Genomic DNA, 25,926 nt, shown 5'->3' with positions numbered 1-25,926 from the left:
GGTCTTGTTAATGGAAGGTGTGGTAACATTTTGGAGTATCTGATTGTCCTTCACTGAGGGGGCGTTGGTAGGAGTCTGGTTCGGCTTCCTGTATTTTGATGATGATTTGGGTGGAGTCTTTTGGGACTTCTTTTTTGGAAGACGAGATAGTCTCGAGACTCCCACCACCCTCAGTTTGATGGGGGCTTCAGATATCACTGCCATGTTCCGGGCCTGGCAGCGATATTCGCCAGCATCCTCATATGATAACCCGTTCAAGATCATTATCGACCAGCGAACGCCCACTCGAGGAGATTACTGCATAACTGGAACATGAAAAACGTTCAATCTTAGCTCTCAGTACACTTTACCAGTCTTTTCCCTCTAAGTACAGCTTAGAGATTTACACAGACATAGCTAAATCCGAGTGGTAGTCCCAATTGGAGCCCTGAAATGAACCCAAGACCCGAAGAAACAGTTTTGCTCTCAAGCGGGCATAGTGCATCTACTCAATGGCGGTTCTAAGGTAGGGCAAGGGAGTTGGGTAGCCAGTACTCCGTAATATTGGACCCCCCTCTGGCCCTTATAACTGTTGCTAATATTTCCGTACATTCTTTACTCCACATTCATCCCCAAAGAGAGATTGTAGATATCAACAAACGATTCTCAGCTGAAAGAATATTTTCAAAGGGGGTCCACCATTGGAAACAAGCATTCCAGTTAGAATTCATTCTGTGGGGCTTTTAATTTGAAATGGGGTGGGGGGGTCAGAGGGGAAAAGTCCTGTAAAAATATCTAAGACCTGAATGACTGTATGATAAAGAGAGACACAGAGAGGAGAGAGTGACAGACAGAAAGATAGACAGAGAGGAGAGAGAGACAGAGTGAGTGAGAGACAGGTAGACAGACAGTTAGATGGACTGAGTGAGTAGGAGAGAGACAGGCAGACACGAGGTCTAATGATCTTTCCTTGAATATCATGTGTGGATGTGTGTGGATGTGTGCAGACAGACAGACAGACAGGAGGTCTAACAATGAAATGACGGGAGCCATTTGTGGACTGTCACAAATACAAGATTCAATCCAAGAGTATGAATCTAAAATGCAGAAAAGAGAGAAGCGATATCTCAATCGAACCTCAACGATACTACCGGTAACATCGGCGTGTGTAGCTATATATTGCGACTTCTTCGGGCAGTAGAAGCCACACTGTCAAAATTTCTTTAGGAATTTTCTAGTTATTATTATGATTAAGCCCGATGGATAATATACAGTGTGCTTTGGCACAGGCAGTTTTACTGCCTTTGTGCTACAAAGCCACACTGACCAAGGACCACTTACAACTCTCCAAATTCCTAGGTAGCTGGTCAGAGTTCTCAGGGATATCTTGTTTGCAACAATCTGCAAAGAAAAACCAAATCACAACATGACATGACATGATATTCAGATCTAAGTCACACCACTTCATCAGCTGAGAGTGACCCCGGACAGCTCACCAGTGTTGGCCGAGGTTTTGATCCAGGTCAGGGTCGGTGTTGGGTAGCCGGTGGCGTCACAGCGGAGGATGACGTTGCTGCCCAGTGGAGAGACGACCCTGGTGGCCGCAGGCTGGACTGAAGGCCTCATACAGCGGGACAGCTCGGTCTGGGTCAGCAGCATCCCTGACTGACCCGGAGACCCGCGACATATCAGCAGCTGGTCCATGAGGACGACAGGACTCCCAAGGGACGTGGACGAGGACATCACCGTGGAGATCTGGCAGTCACACAACCAGGGGTTGTCATGGAGACCTGCATGGATATTCAGGACAAATTTACTTAGTTACAGAATTGTCATGTTTGTGTCATAAATTGGATGGAAAACATTGTTTTAATGCCAGGTTTTAATTTTTTCCATATTGTTTAGTCGTGGCGTTCTTTGACATTTGTGGTGGGAAAGAGGTTTCACCTTGTTTTTTATCCGTTGATTATTAATATGTAGAGTTTATTTCTACTGCTTGGAGGGATTTGGCTCGCAGAAGATAGGAGCTTAATGTGATCTTATTCCTTCTCATAAAATGTTCCGCTTGGGAAGATCTTTTTGCGTAGTATCTTGACGCAGAGGGTTCACGCGTGGCGTTTAGGCAACAAAACCACACTTGGTAAGGGTTAGAAAAAACGTCATGCTTTGGCTTGAAATAAGTACGCTTGTTAAGAACTTAAGCTGTGGCCATAGTGAGGTAGCACACGATACATAACGAACAAATCCTGTGTTTGTTTGACGACAGACGTCAGGGCACTGATCATGAACCATCATGGAGATAGTTCAATCAATAGAGTATGTGAGTTAACTGTCATCACTGCCGCTGTATACAATCACACTGTACAATAACATAAGTTATTTGGTAGTAAAATAGTAACTAGAGTTTTCTCCAGTGGTGGGCCGTCAGGGCCTGCAAGGCCTTCTCTGCTGGCCTAAACAGAATCACAAAGCTATATATATTTTTTTTTAATTAAAAGAAATATCTATTTTATAATTTAATCATTTTTCTTAAATACACTACATGTATTATAATTTATAAAATTATTTTTCCCATTATCTTATTTTCTCAATGCACAGCTACTGTCTTCCTCAGTTGCTCTGCTTCCAGTGCAGCTTGTTTTAAGTAGAGCTTTTATCCAATCAGATCTCACCTCTGTGTCTCTAGGTTAGAACAGAGGCAGAGGCCTGCAGACTCTCACCTGCAGCCAGTGCAGATTAAAGTACATGGGGACGATATTGTTGATTGTCATAGTGTTCAACCAATCAGATCTTTAGTTTGACATGTTGGGCGTATTCTTTGACGTGTCAGCGGCTGCTAGCCGCCTATAATGACGTCAGCATTACGTGCCGCTCAGTGTTCATCTGTAGCTTTCCCGCTAGGTGCAGAGTGTGCTGTGATTAGTCAGTGGGTGAGCACGTGACTATTGTGAAACGAAACTTAACAGCCAGCAGAGGCTGATGGGGAGTGAATCACATCACGTGATGCAGCTCAGCCAATCAAATATGAGCATTCTGACTGAGTGAGTTGCACCATGACAGAGAGTGCTGAGAGGAGGAAAGACACTGCAGAGCAGTACGTTCAACATTCAAGTTGTGAAAGTAAAATCCTATGATAATCTATTTGGGTTGTCATTAAGGAATGACGGTGGCTCCCACAGCCAGACCAGATGAGGACGTTATATTTTCCTGAATGTAGGCTTTTGCATTTTCTAAATGCTCTGGCATTATTCAAACGACTTGTACCGAACGGTTTAATACAAAGATGTACATAGAGCATTAAAAATGAATAATAGCTGTGGCGCCACAATGTGGTTATAAGGTGGCATTTCAGCTGCAAGGACAGCAGTGAAGGCCCAGGTATAAAATGCACGGCCCGCCACTGGTTTTCTCTAATATGTGGAAGTGTCAAACAAACAAACACAGGACTTTCACCCAAGAGACCGCTGTTTGTGTCCCGTGTGAAAACAAGTCAACATTGAGTTATTCTGCTTACGTTTTTATACGTAACTTCCATACTTTACTAATACCAGTTGCATAGCAAAAAAAAAAATCCAAACCAAGCTCTTTCCCGAAACCTAACCCAGTACTTATGCTGCTATAGAAGGTTACCTAGACATATAATAATCAACTTTTATTTCAGACTCATGAGTCCATATAGTATCAAAAAAACAACAACAACAACAAACAAATACAACAACAATATATAAAATACAACAGGAGGACACCAAGACACAAGTGTAATCATTGCAATTTAAAAAAAGTCACTCGTTGTTAAGAACATACAGACATTTGTTCCAATGTTTCCAGAAACGAGAAGTATATCTTGTGTCACTTTGTGTTGGATCAGTTAAGGCTTTTATAATTACATGTTCTGAGTCATTTAACCGACATTTAAATTTGTAAATAAAATTCCTCAACACAGCATGGAAGGAACATTACGACTCACAAACATATGACTTGCACTTGTCCATCTTGGAAGCTTGAGCAAGATTCTAAAAGCATCATTAAATGGACCTGAATCTTCTTCATGTTGGCTTTACTACAGCTGCACCACAGGTGGGCTGTATACAGTGAGTACAGTCGGCTCTGAAGAGAGCTGTTTTAACATCATCTGTACACATATGAAATTAAGTGCCAGCATATTAGCTTGAGCATACAATTTGCAACACTGCCGCTGCACATCGTCATCATCACTTAGGTCATTCTTGATGATGTGACCCAAATATTTCATTTTGTGCACCACATTTAGCTCATGACCTCCCATACAAAATGAGGGAAAATGTAGCTTCTGATCCTCCTTGGTTTTAGCGATCACGATAACACTCTTTTGAGAGTTGAATTTGATGTCACACTGCACGCCATACCGTGAGCAGACTCTGAGCAACTGCTGTAAACCAGCGCTATAAGGAGACAGGACCACTAAGTCATCAGCATACATCAGATGGTTAACAAGATTTTCCCCCACCATATATCCTGTCTTACTCTTTTAGTTTTTTTAGAGCGCCATAGCTTGTAGCGTAGAGCCACTGACCAAGAAGCGCTATTTGAGGAGTTGGGAGTGAAAATGTGTTGGGTGAAACACAACACCATTTGATGGTACCTACTAGCCAACACTTCTTATAGTGTATTATAATGGAGGGAAAAACACTCTTGTCTTGTAGAAGAAGTCATTTCCATCCATGTCCAGTTTGAACTGCATATTAATGGTGTTGTCACCTGCTTAACTGCACACCATCTCGTATGCTTGACTTGCCGTGTCAAAAACCTGAACTCTCCTCACCTACGAAGCCCTAAATGGTTTGGCACCATCATATCTTAAGGAGCTCACAATACCCTATTACCCCACTCTGCCATCCTAGAATGCAGGTAAGCTAACCTTAGCTAACCTTAGCTAACATGGATAGGTAAACCTATTATCTCCATTAGCAACTCTTCAACATAATTCACAGAGAGAAATTGACACATTGGCGTCTTCATGTCTTTGCTGATGTAAATTAAGTGTAGCTGCTTCAGACAGCATTAAAATATAATGTGTCTCTATTGCTCCAAAACATAATGTACCCAAAATTCTTCTTTGTACCGATTCTCCCTGTTGTCCTGGTAGAGGAAACCAAAGGTCCAGCAGCTCAACAGGTAATATAGTCAGCCTGAGGAGAGAAAAGTTGAACATACTTATTAAATTCTACCGACAGCTCTGTATCTCTCTACATCAGCGGTTCCCAAACTTTTTAGGCCGCGCACCCCCTTCTACATCCCGACCGGGTTCGCGCACCCCCCCTCCCCCTTAATAAAAAAAAAAAAAAAGAAGCAACAGAGCCTTTTAAGCCTTTATAGCCGCATAATAATCGGACCAATGAGAGAACAGTTTGCTCGCGCGTGGCATTTGTTTACAAGATTTAGTCCGCTGTTAAATGTTGCAGTGTGAACACAAACCGAACAAAGGAGCAACTGCAACAAAGCAAACGAACTGAAGGTGTGAAAACGCCCTGAAACACTGCAACAAAGTTTCAATAACTTTCAGTTACACAAGGCGTCACTTTTAAAGAGCAATACGGATGCGAGCACACACGCACAGGCTCAGAGGCAGATTATCACATTTAATTTACAATTAATGAGCGACTAATGTAGCCAGGATGTCTTCGGACAAAGCATCGATGCGGCGCGACACAGTGTTGTTGGACACCGGGATCATGTCCAACTATTTTGCTTCTTTCTCTCCAATCATACATTCCACCATCTCTCTGGCAGCTGGCAAGCTCACGTCTTCGGCGATTGTGTGCGGTAGCCCCTTTCTCGCTATTCTGTAACCAGATATGAAGCCCGTAGTGCGTCATTTATAGACCAACACATGAATGAGACTGCAGTTGTTTTGGGCTGTTTTGTAACTCCTCCAATTTCGATATAAACGATGTAAGGGGCTTTTGACTTGCACTGGCATGCTTGGTGTTCAGGTGGCGACGTAAATAAGAGCTTCAGACTGTTAGCCAGAACCTCACTGCACACCACGCACTGTGGCTTTGGGGAATCTGCGTTGCCAATCCAAGTGAAGCCCAGACACAGATACTTTTCATCATATTTCCTCTTTTTTTTCCCAGTCTGCGCCGTCTCATCTTCCTCTGACTCGATTTCTTCTCCCGGTCTCTCCCAACGTACCTCTCCGTTCCCCTCGCCTCCGATTCCTCTCTCTGTCCCTCTCCTCTTTTACGACTGATAGCTTCAGATGTCCCACCTGACAGTTTTTAAATTAAAATTACATTTTTTTTAATATTTAATATTATTACACCATCAGACCGCCATTACACTTTTCCTCTCGCGCACCCCCTAGAGGCAGCTCGCGCACCCCCAGGAATCCCTGCTCTACATCATAGGCTCCACGGCTCCATGGTGTCTGGACACACCTGTTGCTGGACAGGTCGAGGTAGGTGATGTTGGGTAGAAAAAGAGCAGCGTGGGCAGGAAGGCTTGACAGTCGGTTGTTGTGGAGACCCAGCGTCTGGAGGCGGGGCATGTCCCTGAGCCCCTCCCAGGGGAAGGATGTCAGGAGGTTTCCGTCCAGGCGCAACTCGCGCAGGGCCTTCAGGTTGACAAAGCTGCTAGGGTGGATGGTTTTGATGGAGTTGTAGGTCAGCCACAGGAAACGCAGCTCCGACAGTTTGTAAAAGGCTGCCCGGGGCACCCTGGAGATCGGGGTCTTTTCTAGACGCACTTTGACCGTATCAGCTGGGACGTTTATGGGAACAGCTGAGATTCCTGGGTCACTTAACTGCACCGACCTGCGAGGTGAAACACAAACCTGTAAGTTTGGACAGATAAACACAAAGACGTGTTTTCTGAGTGCACTCCTTCACACTGTTTATGTTTATGTGATTATGTTCTTGCTTTGTATTCTGTGAAGATGACACAAATTATGCTCACACACCATTTTGCTGGTCTGATGCTTTTTATTAGCTACTTATGATAGATTCATTATAACTACTATGAGGATGTTTTGTAGTAAACAAACACAGATCTGTCATATTTATAGTATAATTATTCCAGTGGCTCTCTCCGGTCTCCATACTTTTAAACCACATCACTAATTTCAGAGTCAGAGGACTTCTTTGCATGGAACTCATGGATGTGTTTGTTATGAGCAGGCTTCCAAACAACACAATCTACAACTCAGCACAAGTTCTGACCAGGACAAAAACATCAGACCGTATAACTCCAGCCCTCTGAAACCTTTATTGGTTACCTGTTGTTTTCCAGATTACAATTGAAAATCCTCTTCTTGGTGTACAGAGCTTTGGCTGCTCTAGCTCCACAGTAGGCCTCTCAGACACGCTGGGAGTTTGTAGCAGATCTCTCCAAACACACGGTGGAAAACTCCTCAGTGTGTCCAGAGCACATTCTAAGTCCGCTGAGATGGCTTTCACTATTTATGCACCTAATCAATGGAACAGTCTACCTGCTGAACTTAGACTTGCTCAAACACTGTGTTCTGTTCTAGCCAAACTAAAAACTTTACTTTTCACTTGAGTATTTTCTTAGATTGGACACACCACATTTGTACAGAATGATTGTATAAATGTGTGAACATGTATTTCTATCTGTATGTTTGGATGGACTCTTTATATTTGTAATTTTTTCCTGTTTTATTTTGTTTTTATGTAAAACACTGAACTGCTTTTGTATGATATGGTGCTGTACAAAGGTAATCAAATTGAAATTACTGCCATCAGTTGTTCCCTCCAGTAAAAACTTTGTATGTGTTCTTTACACGACATTCAGAGCATTAATACAGCATCAAATAACAATTATCCATGGAAAGATATAGAGGAGTAATGTCTACCTGAGCAGAGAGTGAAGTGTGTGTGTGTGTTGCTATCCGAGCTTCTCTGCTGTACTTAGTGGGTACGGCCGTGCACTGCTCTCATAGCCATGTTGAGAGCCGTGTGGAGGCAATCCCTCAATCACAGATTTGCTCTCAATTCCGTATACAGCTCCTTTAACTAAAAAACCTAGATAATAAATTTATATTTATGGGATTTGCATGTATATGTCAATTATTGAAAAGTATGGAAAGTTAATAATTTATCATTTATATATTAAATTATTTATAGAAATGTACGTCGTTATTATTAAATGATTACAATGAAATTGAGAACTATTTTCTTGTTCTTTGATGAACAAATTGATCTATTTTTTAAATTGCTCGATAACATTTTACATTGACAGAATGATATAAGGTTTTGTTAACCTCTACTAAATTTAGTTGTAACAACATTACTGCCACCCTCTATTGTGTGATTCAATAGTATCCAAACAATGTAAACTAATGTTATACACCTTTCTTTTGCAATATGGGATACCAGCCAAATGTGTCCTATCACCAAATATAACAAGTGTTGGATTTGCATTACTGTTTTGGTTCCTCAGAGCTCCAATATTTCAATTATTAAAATATAATGCGCAGTAATGAGTTGTGTTTTGGCATAAAAAAAGAACTTGCACACACATAAATACACAGAGATGAGAATGAAATCAGGCTCACTCGACCTGAGCGCTGCTATTCCACTCTCCCCGTACGTGCAGGCACACAGAGCTGGACAGGACTGGACCGCCAACAGATGGGACTGCAAGATGTGAACCAGGACCAGCAGATACATCCTTCATCAGTCAAACCATATCCCCAGACAGGCACTTTGTAACTCCATATTCCCAGTCCTCTCCAGTCTGAGGTTTGTGTGAAACTGAATCCCAGATTAGCTGGGATTACACTATTTACAAGCGGAGTGTAATCCCACGCCTCACTGTCAGAAGAACAAATCACAACATCAGGTCAAGCCCAAGCTTTTTGTTGGGCCTTGAGGACAATTTGATCCCACCAACCCACCCTTCAGAGTGTTTCCTGTTGAGCATTATACTTGAGCATTCATCATCATTTTATTTATTTAGTTAAGTAAAAGTACTCAGGTGTTATTAGCTAAACGTGCTAAAATTACATAATATGCAAAACAAATGACCCTTTCAGTGTAACAGTATTGTATATATCAATCATTTGTTATTCCTGCATTAATCTGTAAAGACAATGTTTTAGTTTAGTGGCATTCTCATACATGCCACTTTGGTATTGGTATGTTGAGGGTGCTGAGCCTCGGTTCCTTTAACCCTTTCCCCTCAGGCCCCCCATCAAGGCTGCTTCTTAGGACATCCAACACCATCACTTATTTGATTATGCATTGTTAATACGGCGGAGTGGCATCCTCCGTTGTGACATTTTAATGGACTACCTGCCAGTGGAAGAACAATCTATTTAAAGCACACGTTTTACATTAATAAGACAAATACAACTGATTGACAGAGAGCTGTAACTCTTTTACCCCAAAAAAAGATAAACATTACAACCAGAAGAGACCTGACTTGGACTTGCAAAAATTGACTTGTGAGCATATCTGCTGCATGTCTCCTACTTCATGGAGATGGATGTACATCATTCAAACAAGTGTCACGTCAGTGCAAGTACTGCTGGAAGTACTACTAGCCTGTAGGTGGCGCGTGCTGACACGCACAGAACTGCTGGCGCTGCGGCTCTGCGATTGGATGGTGTTGAGCTCTCGCGGATGTATCGGGAACGCGCGGCGTGTCGCTCAGGGCGGACATTGGGATTGCGTGCTATCAATCACTCTACTCGCATGTTTGAAAGTTACCGTCAGTGGACCAGCTGTAAAATGTCAACTGTTACGCAGCCCGCTAACGACCAGTGCGCCTTTCGTCGACGTGAATTTGAAGAGCTGCCGGCAGAAACCCAGAGAAGATGGCACGCTCCTCAACACGACCACGGTGCGAGACATACCGCGCTACAGTACCAGCGACACCGGGTAAAGCAGAAGTACAAGCTAGCTGCAGCACATTCATTAGACTGTCAAGCTAACCGTGACGAGCCGACACGGGATATCCACGGACCAATGCTCGGGAGGGGCTTCGCGTTGTTAGCGATAAACTCAGTAAGGTTCAGTGTCAGTGTCAACTTAGTACGACTTCAGTTAAGACAGTTTTCAGTTCAGTGTCCTATAACAAGCCCACAATGACACCAGCGCGCGAGCCATACATCCAATTCAAAAGAATGTGACACTTCGATGTTCCTTTTCAAAGGCAATCGATACATAGCTGAAAGCACGTGACTGATACATATTACGAACGAGAACAGGATCAAAAAACAAGTCTGGATTTAGCGGATATGAGCTCCATGAACAGCAGTTTATACACAGAGAGAACATCACGTGACAGGTCAATTTTATATCTTGTAATAATGAGTCAGTTTAACAACGTTTAACGTTAGCCTATATTATTACAATGTAGGGTCAAGTTGAGTCTGTTCACCAGGTAGTGATATTGGCTTTAACTAGAGTTACTACTGTATATGTTCTCATCATGCCCACAATGTAAACACTATGGGAATCCAGACGGCTAATAGCAAACTACAGTGAGGTCGTGGTGCATTTTGGCCTATACTTTACAATAAATCATTTATTATGTTCCTACAGGAGTCTGCTTTGACATTGTACAAGCAGTATGCTAATTGTTACCATTCAACGCGACTTTTAGTTGAAAATGGCCCGAGCACTAGCTTTCCACTGCTTTCCACTGTTTGCCCAGTGTGAACTTATAATGAAGCCTCTAAGTTTAGTTTATGGCCTGTCATGTCTTCTTTGTCTGTTTGATTGTCTTTTTAGTGGGTGCAGCCCGTCCTGTGCTGCTCTCTAGAAGCTGTCTGTCTGTGGCTCATTGTGTTTGTGCCGATACCGTGAGCGCTTCAGAAAGTCAGCAGGTGGAGTGTGTGAGAGCGACTGCAGTGTGTTCCATTGCAGACATGATGGGATGCTCTCTAGTTCAGTGAGGAGGGCTCAGTGAATGGGATTACAGGCTGCATAGGAGGGCCAGTGATGGCACAGCTCAGAAGAGTGCATCGTCAAGCTCTTTCTTGCTGCATCCATCAAAGGCCATTCCCATTTCACAGAGGCTTGATAGAGTTCGTACGAGGACAGTGTGATAAGGTGATTATCAATCATTAACACGGCTCAGTATATGCTTCATGCTCGATAACTTGACCCTAAATCTGAGTGTAGTGACGTCACTTCTTATCAGTGCACGTCATGAGGAAACGGCCACGCTGCTTTTCTTTTTACGATGCATTCTGGGAATTATCTAGGGAGATAATGCTTTAATGAGGAACTGTAATTACTGTTGTCTGACTTACTGTTACAGCTGGGAACTGTGTAACCTTTCCGTATCTAGATAGGAGAGGTCCTGATATTGTATGAAGAGATGATGAATGGTAACAGTGAGTTCGACAGCATGAGTTATTCATGTTTGAGACAGTGGGGGGGCCAGATTTATTGAACTGTTTAATCAGGAATGGCCCTCTCCAGGTGTTTTTGGTCCCCAATGCGAGCGGTTATTTTTGCAGATACAGAGATCAATCCTTCTATTGATCTAAACCAGGGTAGGAAATTCACATCTTTTTTTTGGGGCAATTTTTGCCCCCACTGACTGAAATCCAGGGGCATTTTCAAAAAATTGGGGGCATTTTTTGAAACTTGTGAAATAACATTTAACCTTTGTTCAAAGTAATAAATATACTTATTGAGGCTTACAGTATATGAGCAATTGTCATCAAATGGCAATAATAAGACTATTAGGCAGTAGCCTACAGCTTCAAAGTGTTTTCTTCGATTTATTTAACAAAAACAAACATAAATCAGACAATCACATTAAATTATTTATTGTTAATATTAAATGTTTTAAACAACTATTAACAATTATTAAGTCAACGATGCCTTGATTACATATACATCAGTCATTGTATGGAATTATTGAGAAAAAATATTTTTGTAGCACCTCAAATATTGTGATATTACCCATTTCTGTCCTGAACTTATGCATTCGTCATTGTATGGAATTATTGAGAAAAACATTTTTATAGCACCTTAAAAATTTCAAAAATGTGCCATTTGAAGGTACAAATTCAGTTCAGAGTTTTTGCTGAGTAAAATATCTTCATTGACTGTCAGTCAGGTATTATTCATTTCCAGCAACCCTCAAATCAAAGAATAAAGACACTTTACGCACAATTTAGGTGTATTTCCCTTTAACTCACGAGATGCAGGTAGCATGTTTTATACTTAATGTGAATAGAATTATTTTAATCTAATTTCCATGATGCAATATTTATACTTTGTTGGCATCTTATTCTGAAAACCGGATGTTCGTCTGAAGAAACCGGATGTTGTCTCACGTTAATCTTTCCGTTAACTTTCAAAGTCCTTCGCTCGTCCCGATCTGCGCCGTTTGAATGAGTTTACCGTGAATGTCAGCATATAGGTGCACTGACATGTAAGTGTCTGCTGAGTTGACCGCAGTCTCGCAGTCACAGGTCTGATTAAGAAGCGCTCCATTTTTTTCGGGGGCATTTTTTGCCCCTCTCCTAGAGATATCAGGGGCAAAATGATATTTCTTAGGGGCAGTTTTGCCCTTTGCCCTCGTGTATTTCCAACGCTGATCTAAACGGTGATTAGGTATGTGTGGCACATGATTGCTTGGTGGGTCAGGGTCATCTGTGTAAAAGAGGTGGGATCCAGGTACATGCTGAGCGAGACATTCTGCAATGCAAAGAGAAAAAAACTCCAAACTGTAATGTCAAAACTAAAATAGCTCCAACCTCGCTGGACCTCTCTGTACCGACAGTGTTGTTACCGATTGGCTGACACACTGATGTAAAAGGTACATTGGCCTAGCTCTAGTTTTGTGTTAGGCTTACAGTCGTATCAAAGCAGAAGAGATAAGTAGATACACATGTCATGGAAAGTCATTTATATTTACTGGTAAAAATGCGTATAATCCTGGTATAAGAAATAAATCATTCATACTAGTGGTGTAACGGATTGTTGTTGATCCTGACGACCCCCCCCCCCCCCACAGTTCAGCACACGTGTGAACCGTGGATTCATGACACCACCATCGCAGTATGAAATAAAGTTTTACTGACATCGTTATTCACCAATGTTCAGTGAAATATGTGATCAGGACATCATTGATGCTTTCTGTTCACTGATGTCTGATAATGTGACATTGTTTTAAAGTGACTGGAGGAGAGCTGGTGGTCCTGTGTGCTACTCCATGGGGGGGGGGGATATATTAAACCCCTAGATAATGACCAGTGTGTGGGAGTGTCCATGAGTAACCCGTCCTGAATCTCGTCTCCACAGGTGGATGGCAGCCGGACCCGTGATCCCACCACCACATGGCCCCACGTGGACGACCCCACCACCAGAGAGCCTCGGCTGGACGACTGCGAGCGGATGGGCACTCTGTTCGGGATGCTCAACAAGTGCCTGCGGCGGATGGGCTTCAGCCAGATGTACTTTGGGGACAAGATCGTGGAACCGGTAGTGATTGTGTTCTTCTGGCTGCTGCTCTGGTTCCTGGGCATCCAGGCATTGGGGCTGGTGGGTACTCTGTGCATCATCATCATCTACATCCAGAAGTGAAGAGAGCGGGCCATCCGAGCGGAGCCTGCTGGTTTGCTTTGTTTGACGCTTAACATATGCAGGATGTCATGCTAACGGCTGTTTGGATTGGAATCTGCAGTGGGTCTGTGCTTTTAGGGGGGGCAGCTGTGGATGCTGGGGAGCAGGGTTCTAGACCGGTTAGAAGCGTGTTCAGTCTTGAGTAAATCCAAAGCTGGGTCCTTCCTTCAGGGTTGTCTGGGCGCTGCCGTCTGACTTCATGGTATTGATGAGCAGATCTAAAGGAATGAGAGGCTGCAGAGTGATCCCAGCTCTCAGGAAACCTCTGTGTGTTCACACGCTGAGACCTTCGCCAACATGTGGCGTGCATACGAATAGTAATATGACTCCAATAATCAATCATAACAAACGGTGTCGGAATCTAAGGGTGAATGTTCTTGTGAAAGCTTTTTGCTGTAAAATGTTTACTTTGTAATAGAATATTGATGATGAATAGCGGAGCAACGGATCAGAAAAGTCACGGTTCATTTCGGATCAATTTTCAGATCCGCACAAAAGAAAAAGGGAGCGGATCCCTGAACGTTTTTTTGCCGTCAATACTAATTGCAGATCATTGATGATCCATATTGTTTAAAATCATTTCAACTGATCTGAAGTCTGAAAACCGTCTAAATGTCTACTTTGTTTTAGTCATATATTGTGTTTTTTCATAAAGGCACACAATTCAAATGATTCGGAAATAAAAGATTGTATTTTCATTGATTAAAACAAACTTGTCATTAGTAGTTTAATGCTGTATTATAATCTGTTTATAGCTAATGTAAACAGCTCATAATTCATCTCTAATATCTATTTATGTTGTTGTGAAAACGTCTCCTTCAAACAACTGCATTTATTCAAGTTTATCATCAACACTACATTTTACAGATCACATGATGACAACCTTATAATCTACCTTCACCCAGTACTCGTTTAACCGAACAGAGCCTGAACGCATCATAATGTAACTAAAGTGACTGGAGGAGACCAAAGCTTCACTTCAAACACCTTTTGTTCTTTTACAGTGACTAAAAAAGCTTAACTGATGTCCTGATCACATATTTGACTGAATATTGGCAGATAGCGATGTCAGTAAAACTTAGTGTTAAACTGTCATTAATCCGCGGTTCACGTGCTTGCTGAACTGTGAGGGGTCATCTGGTCCGTTCCACCACGACTGATGAATGAGATAATGTAATTATTGGATTTGTTCCAATGGTGGAATTCCAGCCGGTAGTTCCATCCAGTTCTGCATAGACATTGTGCAATAGCTGTGGAGAGGGATGCCACCGGCAAAACCTGGTCCTTAATGGTGATGGTTCTAGATAAGGAAGCCATCTTGGCCGCGGTTACACTCGTCTTTTCAACGCAGATTTTGTGATTGGACCGATGTGGGTCCAGACTTGACACTTCAATGAGAGCTGCCTGAGCGGATTCATTTCGTGGTCAAAGGACCGTCTGTGAAGTGGTGGATGAACACACATCGTTTCCTAACAAGTCTGCACAATAACATTATGTTGGCATGTGAAGGCTTTTCATCAGCAGTAACTCAACACAAGCCTCCACCTCTCCTCCCTTTGCGCTCCTCTGGAGAGGAACTCCCGTGTGGGAGGGGAGATGATGAGGACATAAGTTTGATGAATTGTCTCGATTGTGTCCACATGCTGTCCACACCACGTTCAGATCCCAACTCTGCGGGCCAGGCCACCTCGAGACGTGGTCCAGCTGATCGGATGACAAAAGCAGCAAAGAGACGAGCGTATAACCACGGCCCTCTTCTCTCACTCTGCTCTGTGGGTCTCCTCCACATTACCGGTCCTGAAATCACACACCGCTGCATCGCTGATAGATCGTTTCAGCCCTCATCGTTTCAAGGGACCCGACACAAATGTGAATGATTTCTCACATTGAAAGATAAATTGATGACCTGAATGTGTTCTTGTGGAGCGACACAACTAAAGCTTTATGCTGGAAACCAAACGTGTGTGTAGTCTTCCAGTTTATCTCTGCTGCTGACATTCAAATGTATTATGCGTAGAGCCAATCAGTATGCTGGTAGCATATCAATATTGTCATATCAGACTAGATATTGTTTTGGTTATTTTGTGAAGTTCATTTCAGTTTGCAGTCTACGTAGCATTAGTTGTTGTCTTGACCTGTCTGGTCAGTTTAGTTGCGTGCCATTAACACAAAATGCCTCTTGTGTATGAATCATCAGATTGTCGTCCTCTGAGGCTGATAGAATATCTAGTGGAAGCCTCCTCAGGCTCAGGTTAGTCTTTGAATGATTATCAGTCACCCACATATTCAACCTTTTCTGTCAGCTACTTCCATTCCCTGGCAACGCTTCCAGTCTACACTCAATACCCCCACAATAACCAAGCCAGAACAGAATTTTACAAATATGAGCGAGCTAATTAAAAAGTATTCAGTCTTCACTCAGATCAGAATCAGAATCAGCTTTATTGGCCATGTGTGCGTGCGCATACATGGAATTTGACTCCGGTTACACATTACTCTCATTGTACATACACACTCACATGAAATATATACAATAAACAAGAGAAATATAAGAAAAACAAGGACATTTAACAGCTATATCCAATAGAAGTATAAATACATCCCACACAAGTGTATGTATGTATATATGGATATATATATATACTGTATTTTTTATATATATATATATATATATATATGTATTTTTTATATATATATATATATATATAAAAAATACAGTAGTGCAAACAGAGGTAGTGCAATGCACCTTTGCCAGAGATGTCAGCCTCACCTGGATTTGGGGGATTTCTGCCAGTCCTCTGCAGAACCTGTCGGGCTGTGTCAGGTACGCATGGATGCCCACGTTCAGGTCTCTCCAGAGATGTTCGATGGGGTTCTGGCTGGGCCCTACGAAGACATTCACAGAGTTGTCCCCTAAGACACTCCTGCGTTCTCTTGGCTGTGTGCTTGGGTCTCTCTGTACTCTCTGTTCAGCCCCCCCAGTCCCTGCCGCTAGGCTTTATTTTTGGGCAAGTACTCTGGAAACTGTCGGCTGGTTGGTTTGCGTACAACGCACGGAGCGGTAGATCATCAGTGAGACATCTCACTGATGATCAGGAGGAATGAGGTCTGAATACTTCGGTCAATGCCATATTTCAGTTTTTTTCTTAATTAATCTGCAAAGAAAATCTAACCTGTTGTGGCTCTACATGCATACTTTGTTCCAAAAAGAACACACAGGCTTAGTTATTAAAGTAAGTCAATTTAGGCTTTGCCATTGTGGGATGTTGAGTGTGGAATACATTTCATGATTTTAGCAGATGGCTGCAACGCAACAAGAAGCGTGAGGGGGGTGTGGATACTTTCTGAATGCTCACCATTAATATACATCGAATAAAACCATTTCACGCAGAACAGTTTGATCCAATGGGAAACAGCGCTGCTCAGGAGAAATGGCTGATGGGGCAGGTTGAAGGTTGACGGGAGTATCTGAAGGTGTATTGTAGTTTGATTGGACCTTTTCATGTTCCCGGTGGTCTCAGGTAGTTTTCACATCTTTCACTCTTCCACTACTTTGTATTGTTTGGATGTGCAGGTTCACTGACCACACACTGTTGTAGAACTGAACTGTAGTCATCCCGCTGACTTTACTGTAGCATGTGTCCTTTTTAAGAAACTACTTCATTATTTTCATGAATCATAAATGATTGTTTCTGTGGTGTTTCATGCCTACCTACGAAAGAGATGTTGATTCACAATGTCTTGCGACGTCAGTCTGTATGAACTGTGCATTGTAGATTTAAAGCACAAGTTCACCCACAAAAGGACCGTTTGTATATCAGTTACACACCACGTGTCACCTTGAGTTCTTGAAGAAAACTATAAACAGAGTCTTGGATTATACTGACTGAGTTGTGAGAGACCTTGCAAACGGATGTTCTGATGTAGTTTTGCTGTTAAACGTGTTGCATTCAAAATCAGACTACTGGTGCAGAAATATTAGCAGCAAAATGTCATTCTGAGATTACCTAAAGGAAAAGTCAATATGCATTGAAATGTCCGCGGTAAGTGTTACATCATCAAACTGTATGAACCATGTATGTATCAACGTTTGTTTGCCAGAGATAATTTTCTTGAATAATCCAGAAACCAAGAGAAATCCCATCGGCCTTTTGTGGAGGGAACCAGTGTGAGGCTAACTTCCTGTCGGCCTGCATTAAAATACATCATCCCTGCAGCTCTCTATTGTCTCCACTTCCTGTAGCGCGCGCACACACACACACCAAGAAAAGTTGTTCATTTGTTGTATTATCACATTAACACTGAAAAAAACATTTCTGTCAGACTTTTTTTCAAATATTGTCCTCGGTTCTAAAAATTGACAAGAGAAGGGCAAATAAATAAGGAGAGGGGATCAGGAGGAAAAGCATCTGAAGAACAGTTTATAAAATGAGAGGAATGCCTCGCTGCTAACAAGGTGGCTACTTTTTACAGTGGGCACATGCATGTACTCTCTGGAACGGCTGCGTTGTTTGTTGCACTTTGCCAGCAGCAGGTTGAAGAGACTCATAAAGATGACTAGTATGACTAGTTGAGGGTGACGCTCATACTGACAGGGTTCAGTAAACAGATACATGACATCATAGGTCGGTCAACATTGCTGACTGTTGCAATTTGAGCGTGTCTGCACGTAGCTAATCCTGCTGAACATGCAAACATTCACAATCATATACATGACAGTGCATTAGCGGCTTAAAGGACTCCAGAGGAATATCACTTACTCTACCTTTAGTACAAACACAATGAAGTCACACTATTTACACGTTTGTGCCTCTCATCAGTCCTCGTGTGTGTTGGTGGGAAGGATCCTCCGACACTACAATATATTCTGTCCACTGCACCATGAAGCAGTTTGAGTTGTTCTTACCACGGTGCTCTTCTTGTCTCGTTTTGTACAACACAGGAAAAATATGAGCGTGTTATTGTGTATTAAATTAGAAAAATGAATAAGACAAACAAAACTGTTTTAAATAGTGTCATTTCCAGATGGGATATTGATTAAAGTTAAGAAAGAGTTTTTCTTCATTCGGCGGACTGAATCTTTTTCCTCCAGATGGTTTGAAGCATCTTTTAAATACCTTCAGAGGAAATGGATGGCTCTGATGTAAAGGTGACGGATGAGCGGCACAAACCCTCAGTGTGGCTGAGGAGCACTTCAGTGAACCTCCTCACCTCAGTCTGCATTCACACAGTCTACTGTATTCACAAGAGAATGTACACGACGGGCCACTCAACCCTAGGACAGATATAAGACAGGCAGGTAGGCTGTGAGTGACTCCAGAGAACAGAGCTAGGTATGATAGGACCAAGATAACCCAGAACCAAGTAGTATGGAGACTCCTGCATTTGGGACTATTTGCACTCAGATCTAGAATGACGGGCTATTTGTGTGCTTTTGCCCACAGCCAATCACCACAGCGTTCTTCCATTTGATACCACGTGTGATTGGCCAGCTACCGCAGCAGCTGCAACACACAGAGCTGGGATTGCCTGCTCACAGCTCTCAACATGGAGGTGGCTAGTTGGGGGTGTTAGCGGTAACCCCTGTATGAGTGTAGTGTAGAGGTTTGTCAACCTAAATGAGTCATTTAAAGACATCATCTCTGGTGTAATAACTTGTCATTACCAGCTGTGACAGCGTGTGGCTGCTGTTCTTTTCACCTTATAAGTGTGTGTGTGTGTGTGTGAGTCATCATGGTATAATGTAGTCCTGGAGACACTAGAGCAGGAACTACCACAGAGGAGGTCTTCAGTATATGTCTGTCTGTCAGGAAACTTTACAGATGTGTAGTCCATACGAGTAGAAAGGGCCTCCCCTACTTTACACCCATGTACCAATGAAGTCGGCATTGGTTAGTTGGCATTTGTCAGGATTGTTATGGACCGTATTAGAATTGATTAATAATAAAATGACGGGTTCATTTACTTTGAATGAATAGACTTATTATTTACAGTAATGTGAGTAGCTGTCTTGTTCCAACAAGAGAGGGAATATGTCTATGTATAATAAACTACTGAAACAAAATGACATTCAGAACTGATCTGGAAACAGATCAGAGACCATCTGTCCTCTTTACACATAATGAATGGAATAACATCCACTTTAACTTGCTTTTGAAGTTGTTCAGTGACCCGCTGCTGTCAGTGTACCGATGGCGCCCTGCTAGAAGCTGACAGTTTGGACTGCAGCCAACCCTAAAAACTTTTATATCGCCGATGGGGTCCGTTAGTGTCCGATGGGGTCCGTCAGTGTCCGCTGGGGTCCGTCAGTGTCCGCTGGGGTCCGTCAGTGTCCGATGGGGTCCGTCAGTGTCCGATGGGGTCCGTCAGTGTCCGCTGGGGTCCGTCAGTGTCCGCTGGGGTCCGTCAGTGTCCGCTGGGGTCCGTCAGTGTCCGATGGGGTCCGTCAGTGTCCGATGGGGTCCGTCAGTGTCCGCTGGGGTCCGTCAGTGTCCGATGGGGTCCGTCAGTGTCCGCTGGGGTCCGTCAGTGTCCGCTACCGCCCTCGGACAGGATGCGGCTGGGCTCGGTGAACCTGGCCGTGGCTATGTAGAAGAGGGCGGGGCCCGGCACGAGGGCCAACAGCGGCAGGTCCTGCTCCAGCTTGTCCAGTCTGGAGATTGAGACGATGCCGTACGCGTGGAGCAACCAATGGCTGAACAGGACGACCAGGCGCTTCTTCTTGGCAATCAGGTTCTTAAAAGACTGAGGGGACGGACAGACGGACGAGCGCATGCACACACACACACGCACAGGAAACATCTCAGAGTTAATCAAACTGGCAGAGCATATGCTAAATGTGCAGTGATGAAATGCTTCTCAAACATTGGACTGTTTCTAATGTCGTTGATGCAAAGACCATCTTCCCTTGCAATAACATTAAGACCAACAGCACCAAAGGAAGCAATCTCTTTGGCATCATTGGTTGAGTCAGTGAAATGAGAAATAGACTTGTACAGTTCTGTGTTTACTGTTTATTTATATGGATTTGTTTTGGAAAAATCAAATCAATTGCTTTTTCAGTCCACTAGATGGTGCTGAGTTGTTTTCTGGTGAGGTCAGCAAAGGTCCTGGGTCAGCGTGATTGGTAGGAAGTTGGTCAAAACAAAGAGACATCTGGCCTCACAACGGGGTTAAATCTGCCAACAGCAGCCGGCTCATGGGGAGAGTGCAGCGCATCACTGTCTCTGCCCTCGACGTCCACGCATCACAAGTTATACTGAGTTATATAACTCTAATATCCTACTTATATAAGTTATAGTTCATATGCTGAGTCCACACGTTTGCATTCAGTTCAGTTGGACTATGTAGTCATACAAACAGTTCAGTTTGTCAGGTTCATGCAACATTTATGACATTGTTGGTCAGTCTGTCTGCTTGACAATCATATTCTGCTGCAATAAAAATGATTGAAGTGAGATGAACAGACTGAAAACTTGATCTTATCAGATAAAACATGTTGACACAGTTTTCCTTTCGGGACATCATTTGAAGTGGAAAAAAGTAATAAATCGCAATATAGACCAATGTTATCGCAATACTCAGAATATCGCAGTATCGTGAAAGTATCGTGATATATCGAAGTATCGCGATAATATCGTATCGCGAGATCTCTGGCGATTCCCACCCCTAGTACCGGTAGTTTGACATCAAAGCCCTGTCTTTTTTCTCTTCTGTAAAACGGTTTAAAATGCACCGAGGGACGTTTACGGTAAATCATCCAATCAAATGAGAGCGCTCATATAAAAGCACGTTTGCAGATAGTAGTACTAGGGTTGTCACGATACCAAAATTATGACTTCGATACGATACCTGCCATAAGTATCACGATACCCGATACTTACGATACCAGAATTCGATACAATACCACGAATACGATACTGGTATATTTATCTGTAATAGTAATAGATAAAACATCTGTACGGTTACGGTTTACCAGCTTGTTCCTGCCCAGCTTTTTGAACACTGAACAAATGGCATTAATATTAATGTTTAACGTCTTCGCATCTTTTGAGCCTCTCTCATATTTCCGCTGGCTTTCAAACACAGCTGAAGGGAACTCTGTCTCTGTGTTGCTGCTGACTCTGCTGGCATCTGTCTGACTGTTTGTGGGAGTGGGTGGATAAACAATGCTTCATTTACTGCATAGTGAGTTTGATATTTTCACTTCATATTTTATCTTAATTCATGGAATAATTTTTCCTTCACTAAAAATTTAAATAATTAGCTGAAGATCCACCCTCAGGCTCCACCAGCATGGAGCCATTTTGCATCAATTGTGTTTCATTTAGTACACGTTTGTGTGCATTGTGACCTCATGATCACATCGGCTTGTTGTCAAACTAGGCTAAGGCTCCTCGTGTTAGCTGTCTATGGGTGAGCTTGGGGGTGTTCATGTTTATAATCACATTTGCTTACCCGTCGTTCTTTGAACTCTTTGAAAAGTTCGGGGTCTCTGTCTGAAAGGTGCTTTGCCGTGTTAGACGTGTTGCCTCCCTTTGTCTGTGTGGCTTTGAAACACGTTTCGCAGACGGGTCTCTGTATGTCAGTGGGGACCATACACGGACCTCCATTTCCGTTTTTTGGTTTCGCTTTTCCGTTTTTGGTTTGAAACGAAAAACGAGAATATCATGGTATTTCCTTATTGTGTTTTTTTTGATTGAACGGTAAAACAGACTATCAAAATGTACACGGACCTTGATGCATGTCTCCCCTGTGATCACTCGCTGTGAGTGCGCGCTGCCTGCTGCTGTGTGAGCGCTGGGCAGCCCCGCCCCCTTGCATGCCTGCAGGCAGCATGACAGGGAGCGGAACAGCGAGTGCGCTCTGATCGCGCTATTTTAATAAAGTATCCATACTAAAAATATGCACAATCGTATTGTTTTTAACGTACAGGTACCGCGGTACCTTTTTAGTATCGCTACACCGTGCAACATTAGAAGCTACAACGATCGCTATGGAGAGAGACTGATTCCTTTAGTTACAGTGAACGCAGTTCCCCTTTAAAAGCATATTTTATATATATACTTCCAAATTCTATTATTAATACAGAATAGAATCATGTTTTTTATTACACAATTCTAGGGTAAAATGTATTCAATTATTAAATAAATGAAATGAATTTGTAAAGAATGGATTTGGTCATTGTTATTGATATGTGCTGTGATTAAACAGCACATAGAATTACGGTCTATAATTACTGTGATGGTGCACATAAAGAAATAGCATATTCCAACATCAGATTCAAGACCTCATTGACCTTTAAGGTAAAGATGACTTCCTTCAAAGAACAAGTGAACAGTGAGAGTTGTTACCTGTATCTCAGAGGCAGACATGTAGACAGCCAGTGTGAGCAGAGACAGGACCAGTATGATGTAGGGGAACGCATAGTCTGAAAGAAACACAGCAGCACAGGTCAACCTACGAAGCCCAGCAAACGCTAGTTAAACTGGAAGTTGGTCCTATTCGCAAAACTCCTTCTCGAAGTAGGAAACATTAGCAGTTAGATGTGAAGTCGGTAGCACTCACAGAGCAGCCCTCCTCCCACGGCCTGCAGCACGGTGAGGATGGGGAAGAAGTACAGAGCAGCGTAGATGCTCCTGAAGCGATCCGACTTGCCCAGACCGCACGCTATCTTCTTCACCAACAGAGGACGCAGCATCATCATCAGCACCAGGCAGAATGCATAGTAGATCAACACTATGGTGTAGCTGAGGAGGAGAAAAACCAGTCAGTCAAAGTCACAAGAAACAGCAGGCGACATGCTGGACTCAGGAATAGCAGAAAAACAGTCCAATACTTAGATATTAATGTCACATACGGTAAAACTGTGGGCTTTTATTTGCTTCCATCACTGAACCCAACGGCCACAAATTTTTATTTATTTATGATACTATGTTGATCCCGGAAGGGGAAATTTGCATTTGACCCATCCCTGTATATAGGGAGCAGTGGGCTGCCCGGGGAGCCGTGAGGGGTTCAGTGTCACGTCCCAGTCAAGGATCGAACCGTTGACCCTGCGGTTACCAGACAACCCTCTTAACCCAGTGAGCCACAAAGCTGTTGCTCAACAAAGATGAGAAGTACCATCAAATAGTTTATTGAAACAAATATCCGGGAAGTTTTATTTTCCTTATTGCAAGATCTTTTTGAAAGGGAGTGACATATATTTAGAGCTGTTTTGAATAATGCCCCTGTTGTCAGTGCTCACAGCGGGTAGACGGCCTCCTGGGTGCAGTGCAGAGTGTTGATGTAGTCTGGACTCGGGTTGTACAGCATGGTGTACCAGTCCGACAGCATCTGGACTCGACACGACTGGATACTGAGCTTTCCCACCGGCTCTGTGACCAGCAAGGTGACCACGGCCGACACGCCGCACTCCAACATGGCTGTGATGTGCTGCAGCAGAGCACTGGAACTGAAACACAAGATCACACAACAGAAACACGGGTCAGTCTCTTTCATTTCCTTTTTCAATTTATATGACATTTCATGTGAAAACAAAATGGTGAAGACGCTGCATTCGCTGTGAGGCCACAGCCCTCTAAACTGACAGATCAAATCCTTCTCTTTATTATCATCAAGACGCCTAGTAGCCGAACCCTTTATGAAGAGTCCTGCTTGTACAGCAGTTACCTCAAGTGGTGGATTTACGCTATGGCTTTCAGGGGAAGCCATATTTTTTGGGGGTTCAATGAAAAGATAAACTATCAATACATTTGGACTCACTCGAAAGATAACGTACGGTGCTTAATAGAGATACAGGGATTGCCGTTATATCCACAGGCACGGATCGGGCCGTAAAAAAAAGAAAGATTCAGAATATTAGTGAATGGGTTGACAGAAATGACAGAAATGTGAATTAAAGTCTCTAAAAAGTGAACATGGCAGAGGGCAGAGCTGCTGCTGCTGTGCAGCTACATGTTGTCAGGAAAGTGAGAGACACAAAGCGCATTTGTGCACAAGAACACCAGCACAACTTCAGCGATTTCCCGTGTCAAGTTTATCTACAGCCAGGTCCAGCAGTATTTGGACTGTGACACAATTTTTCTAATTTTGCTTCGTTACACGACTCCAATGGATTTGAAAGGAAGCAGTCACTATATGGTTGAAGCTTTAATTCAATGGATAGAACAAAAATATCACATTAACCGTTTAGGAATTACAGCCATTTCTACACAGTCTCCACATTTTTGACAAACTGTTTCATGGCCAGATGTGTCCTGTTCTGTCACTAGTTCATGACAAGTGATGCAGAGAATAGGATTGAAAATGTTGAATGAACATTTGGTAGCTGGTCCATGGAACTCTCAGCATACGGACCAAAAAGGTGTCGATGCAAGTGAAGGAGAACACTATTAGGTTATAAACACTTAACAAACCATCAGTCAGACAGCAGAAACATTAGGATTGACCAAATCAACAGTTTAGCACAGTCTTAAAACAAAGGAACACACCGGCAAGCTCACCAACACCAAAAGGCCCAGAAGACATCTAAAGGAGATGATCACAGAATTCCTACCTTGGTGAAGAAAAGCCCTTCATAACATCTACTGAAGTCAAGAACACTCTGGAGGAGGTAGGCGTGTCATTGTTAAAGTCTACAATCAAGAGACGCCTTCATGAATCGACGTAAATACAGAGGGCTTACAGCAAGGTGCAAACCACTGGTTACACTGAAGAACAGGAAGGCCTGATTAGACTTTAATAGAAAACATCTGACAAAGCCAGTTCGGGAAAATAATCTTTGGACAGATGAAACCAAGATGAACTTGTACCAGAATGATGGAGGAGAGAAGTGTGGAGAAGGAAAGGAACGGCTCATGATCTGAAACAAACCCCATCATCTGTCTAACATGGTGGAGGCAGTGCTTTGGATGGGCATGTGTGGCTGCCAATGGAACGGGGTCACTGGTGTTCATTGGTGATGTCACAGCTGATAGAAGCAGCAGGATGAGTTCTGAGGTGTTTAAACTATCTGCTCAGATTCAGCCTAATGCTGCAAAACTGATTGGACGGCGCCTCACAGTGCAGATGGATAACGACCTAAAACATACTGTGAACACAACACAAGAGCTTCTTATGGCAAAGGAATGGAATATTCTTCAATGGCCAAGTCACTGACCTGATCTCAACCCAAGTGAGCAGGCTTTTCACTTTCTGAAGATAAAACTGAGGGCAGAAAGACCCACAACCAGCAGCAGCAGGAGGCTGCAGTGAAAGGCCTGGCAAAGCATCTCCAGGGAGGAAACTCACCATTTGGTGATCACTAAGGGAGCCAGACTTCAGGCAAATGATTTTCCTCCAAGTATTAAAAACA

At 43.0% G+C, this 25,926-nt stretch overlaps 2 protein-coding genes across 2 annotated transcripts; one reads left to right on the top strand and one right to left on the bottom strand.

Moving 5' to 3' along the window:
* The first annotated feature begins 9,627 nt into the window (after window positions 1–9,627).
* On the top strand, window positions 9,628–16,273 carry fam241a (family with sequence similarity 241 member A). Its single transcript, XM_079286594.1, has 2 exons — window positions 9,628–9,860; window positions 13,248–16,273. The coding sequence occupies exons 1-2, from the start codon at window positions 9,675–9,677 to the stop codon at window positions 13,527–13,529; spliced, it is 468 nt and encodes a 155-aa protein (XP_079142720.1). The 5' UTR covers window positions 9,628–9,674; the 3' UTR covers window positions 13,530–16,273.
* An 8-nt stretch (window positions 16,274–16,281) lies between these two features.
* jkamp (jnk1/mapk8 associated membrane protein) lies at window positions 16,282–25,151 on the bottom strand (the record flags this gene model as incomplete). Its single annotated transcript, XM_079286084.1, has 5 exons — window positions 16,282–20,312; window positions 22,922–22,998; window positions 23,136–23,317; window positions 23,818–24,024; window positions 25,129–25,151. 5 exons carry the CDS (start codon window positions 25,149–25,151, stop codon window positions 20,094–20,096), a joined length of 708 nt encoding a protein of 235 aa, XP_079142210.1. The 3' UTR covers window positions 16,282–20,093.
* Between the last annotated feature and the right edge of the window lie 775 nt (window positions 25,152–25,926).

This window comes from Melanostigma gelatinosum (genome assembly GCF_949748355.1).
Source record: "Melanostigma gelatinosum genome assembly, chromosome: 16".
Lineage (NCBI taxonomy): Eukaryota > Metazoa > Chordata > Actinopteri > Perciformes > Zoarcidae > Melanostigma > Melanostigma gelatinosum.
The sequence above is the reverse complement of the archived record's forward strand: the minus strand, read 5'-3'. Positions and strand labels throughout refer to the sequence as shown.

Excerpts from the sequence above, each read along its gene's own strand:
- fam241a (XM_079286594.1), top strand. The coding sequence starts at position 9,675 with ATGTTTGAAAGTTACCGTCAGTGGACCAGCTGTAAAATGTCAACTGTT. Across the intron at positions 9,861-13,247 it reads TACAGTACCAGCGACACCGG|GTGGATGGCAGCCGGACCCG; the intron begins GTAAAGCAGAAG and ends TCGTCTCCACAG.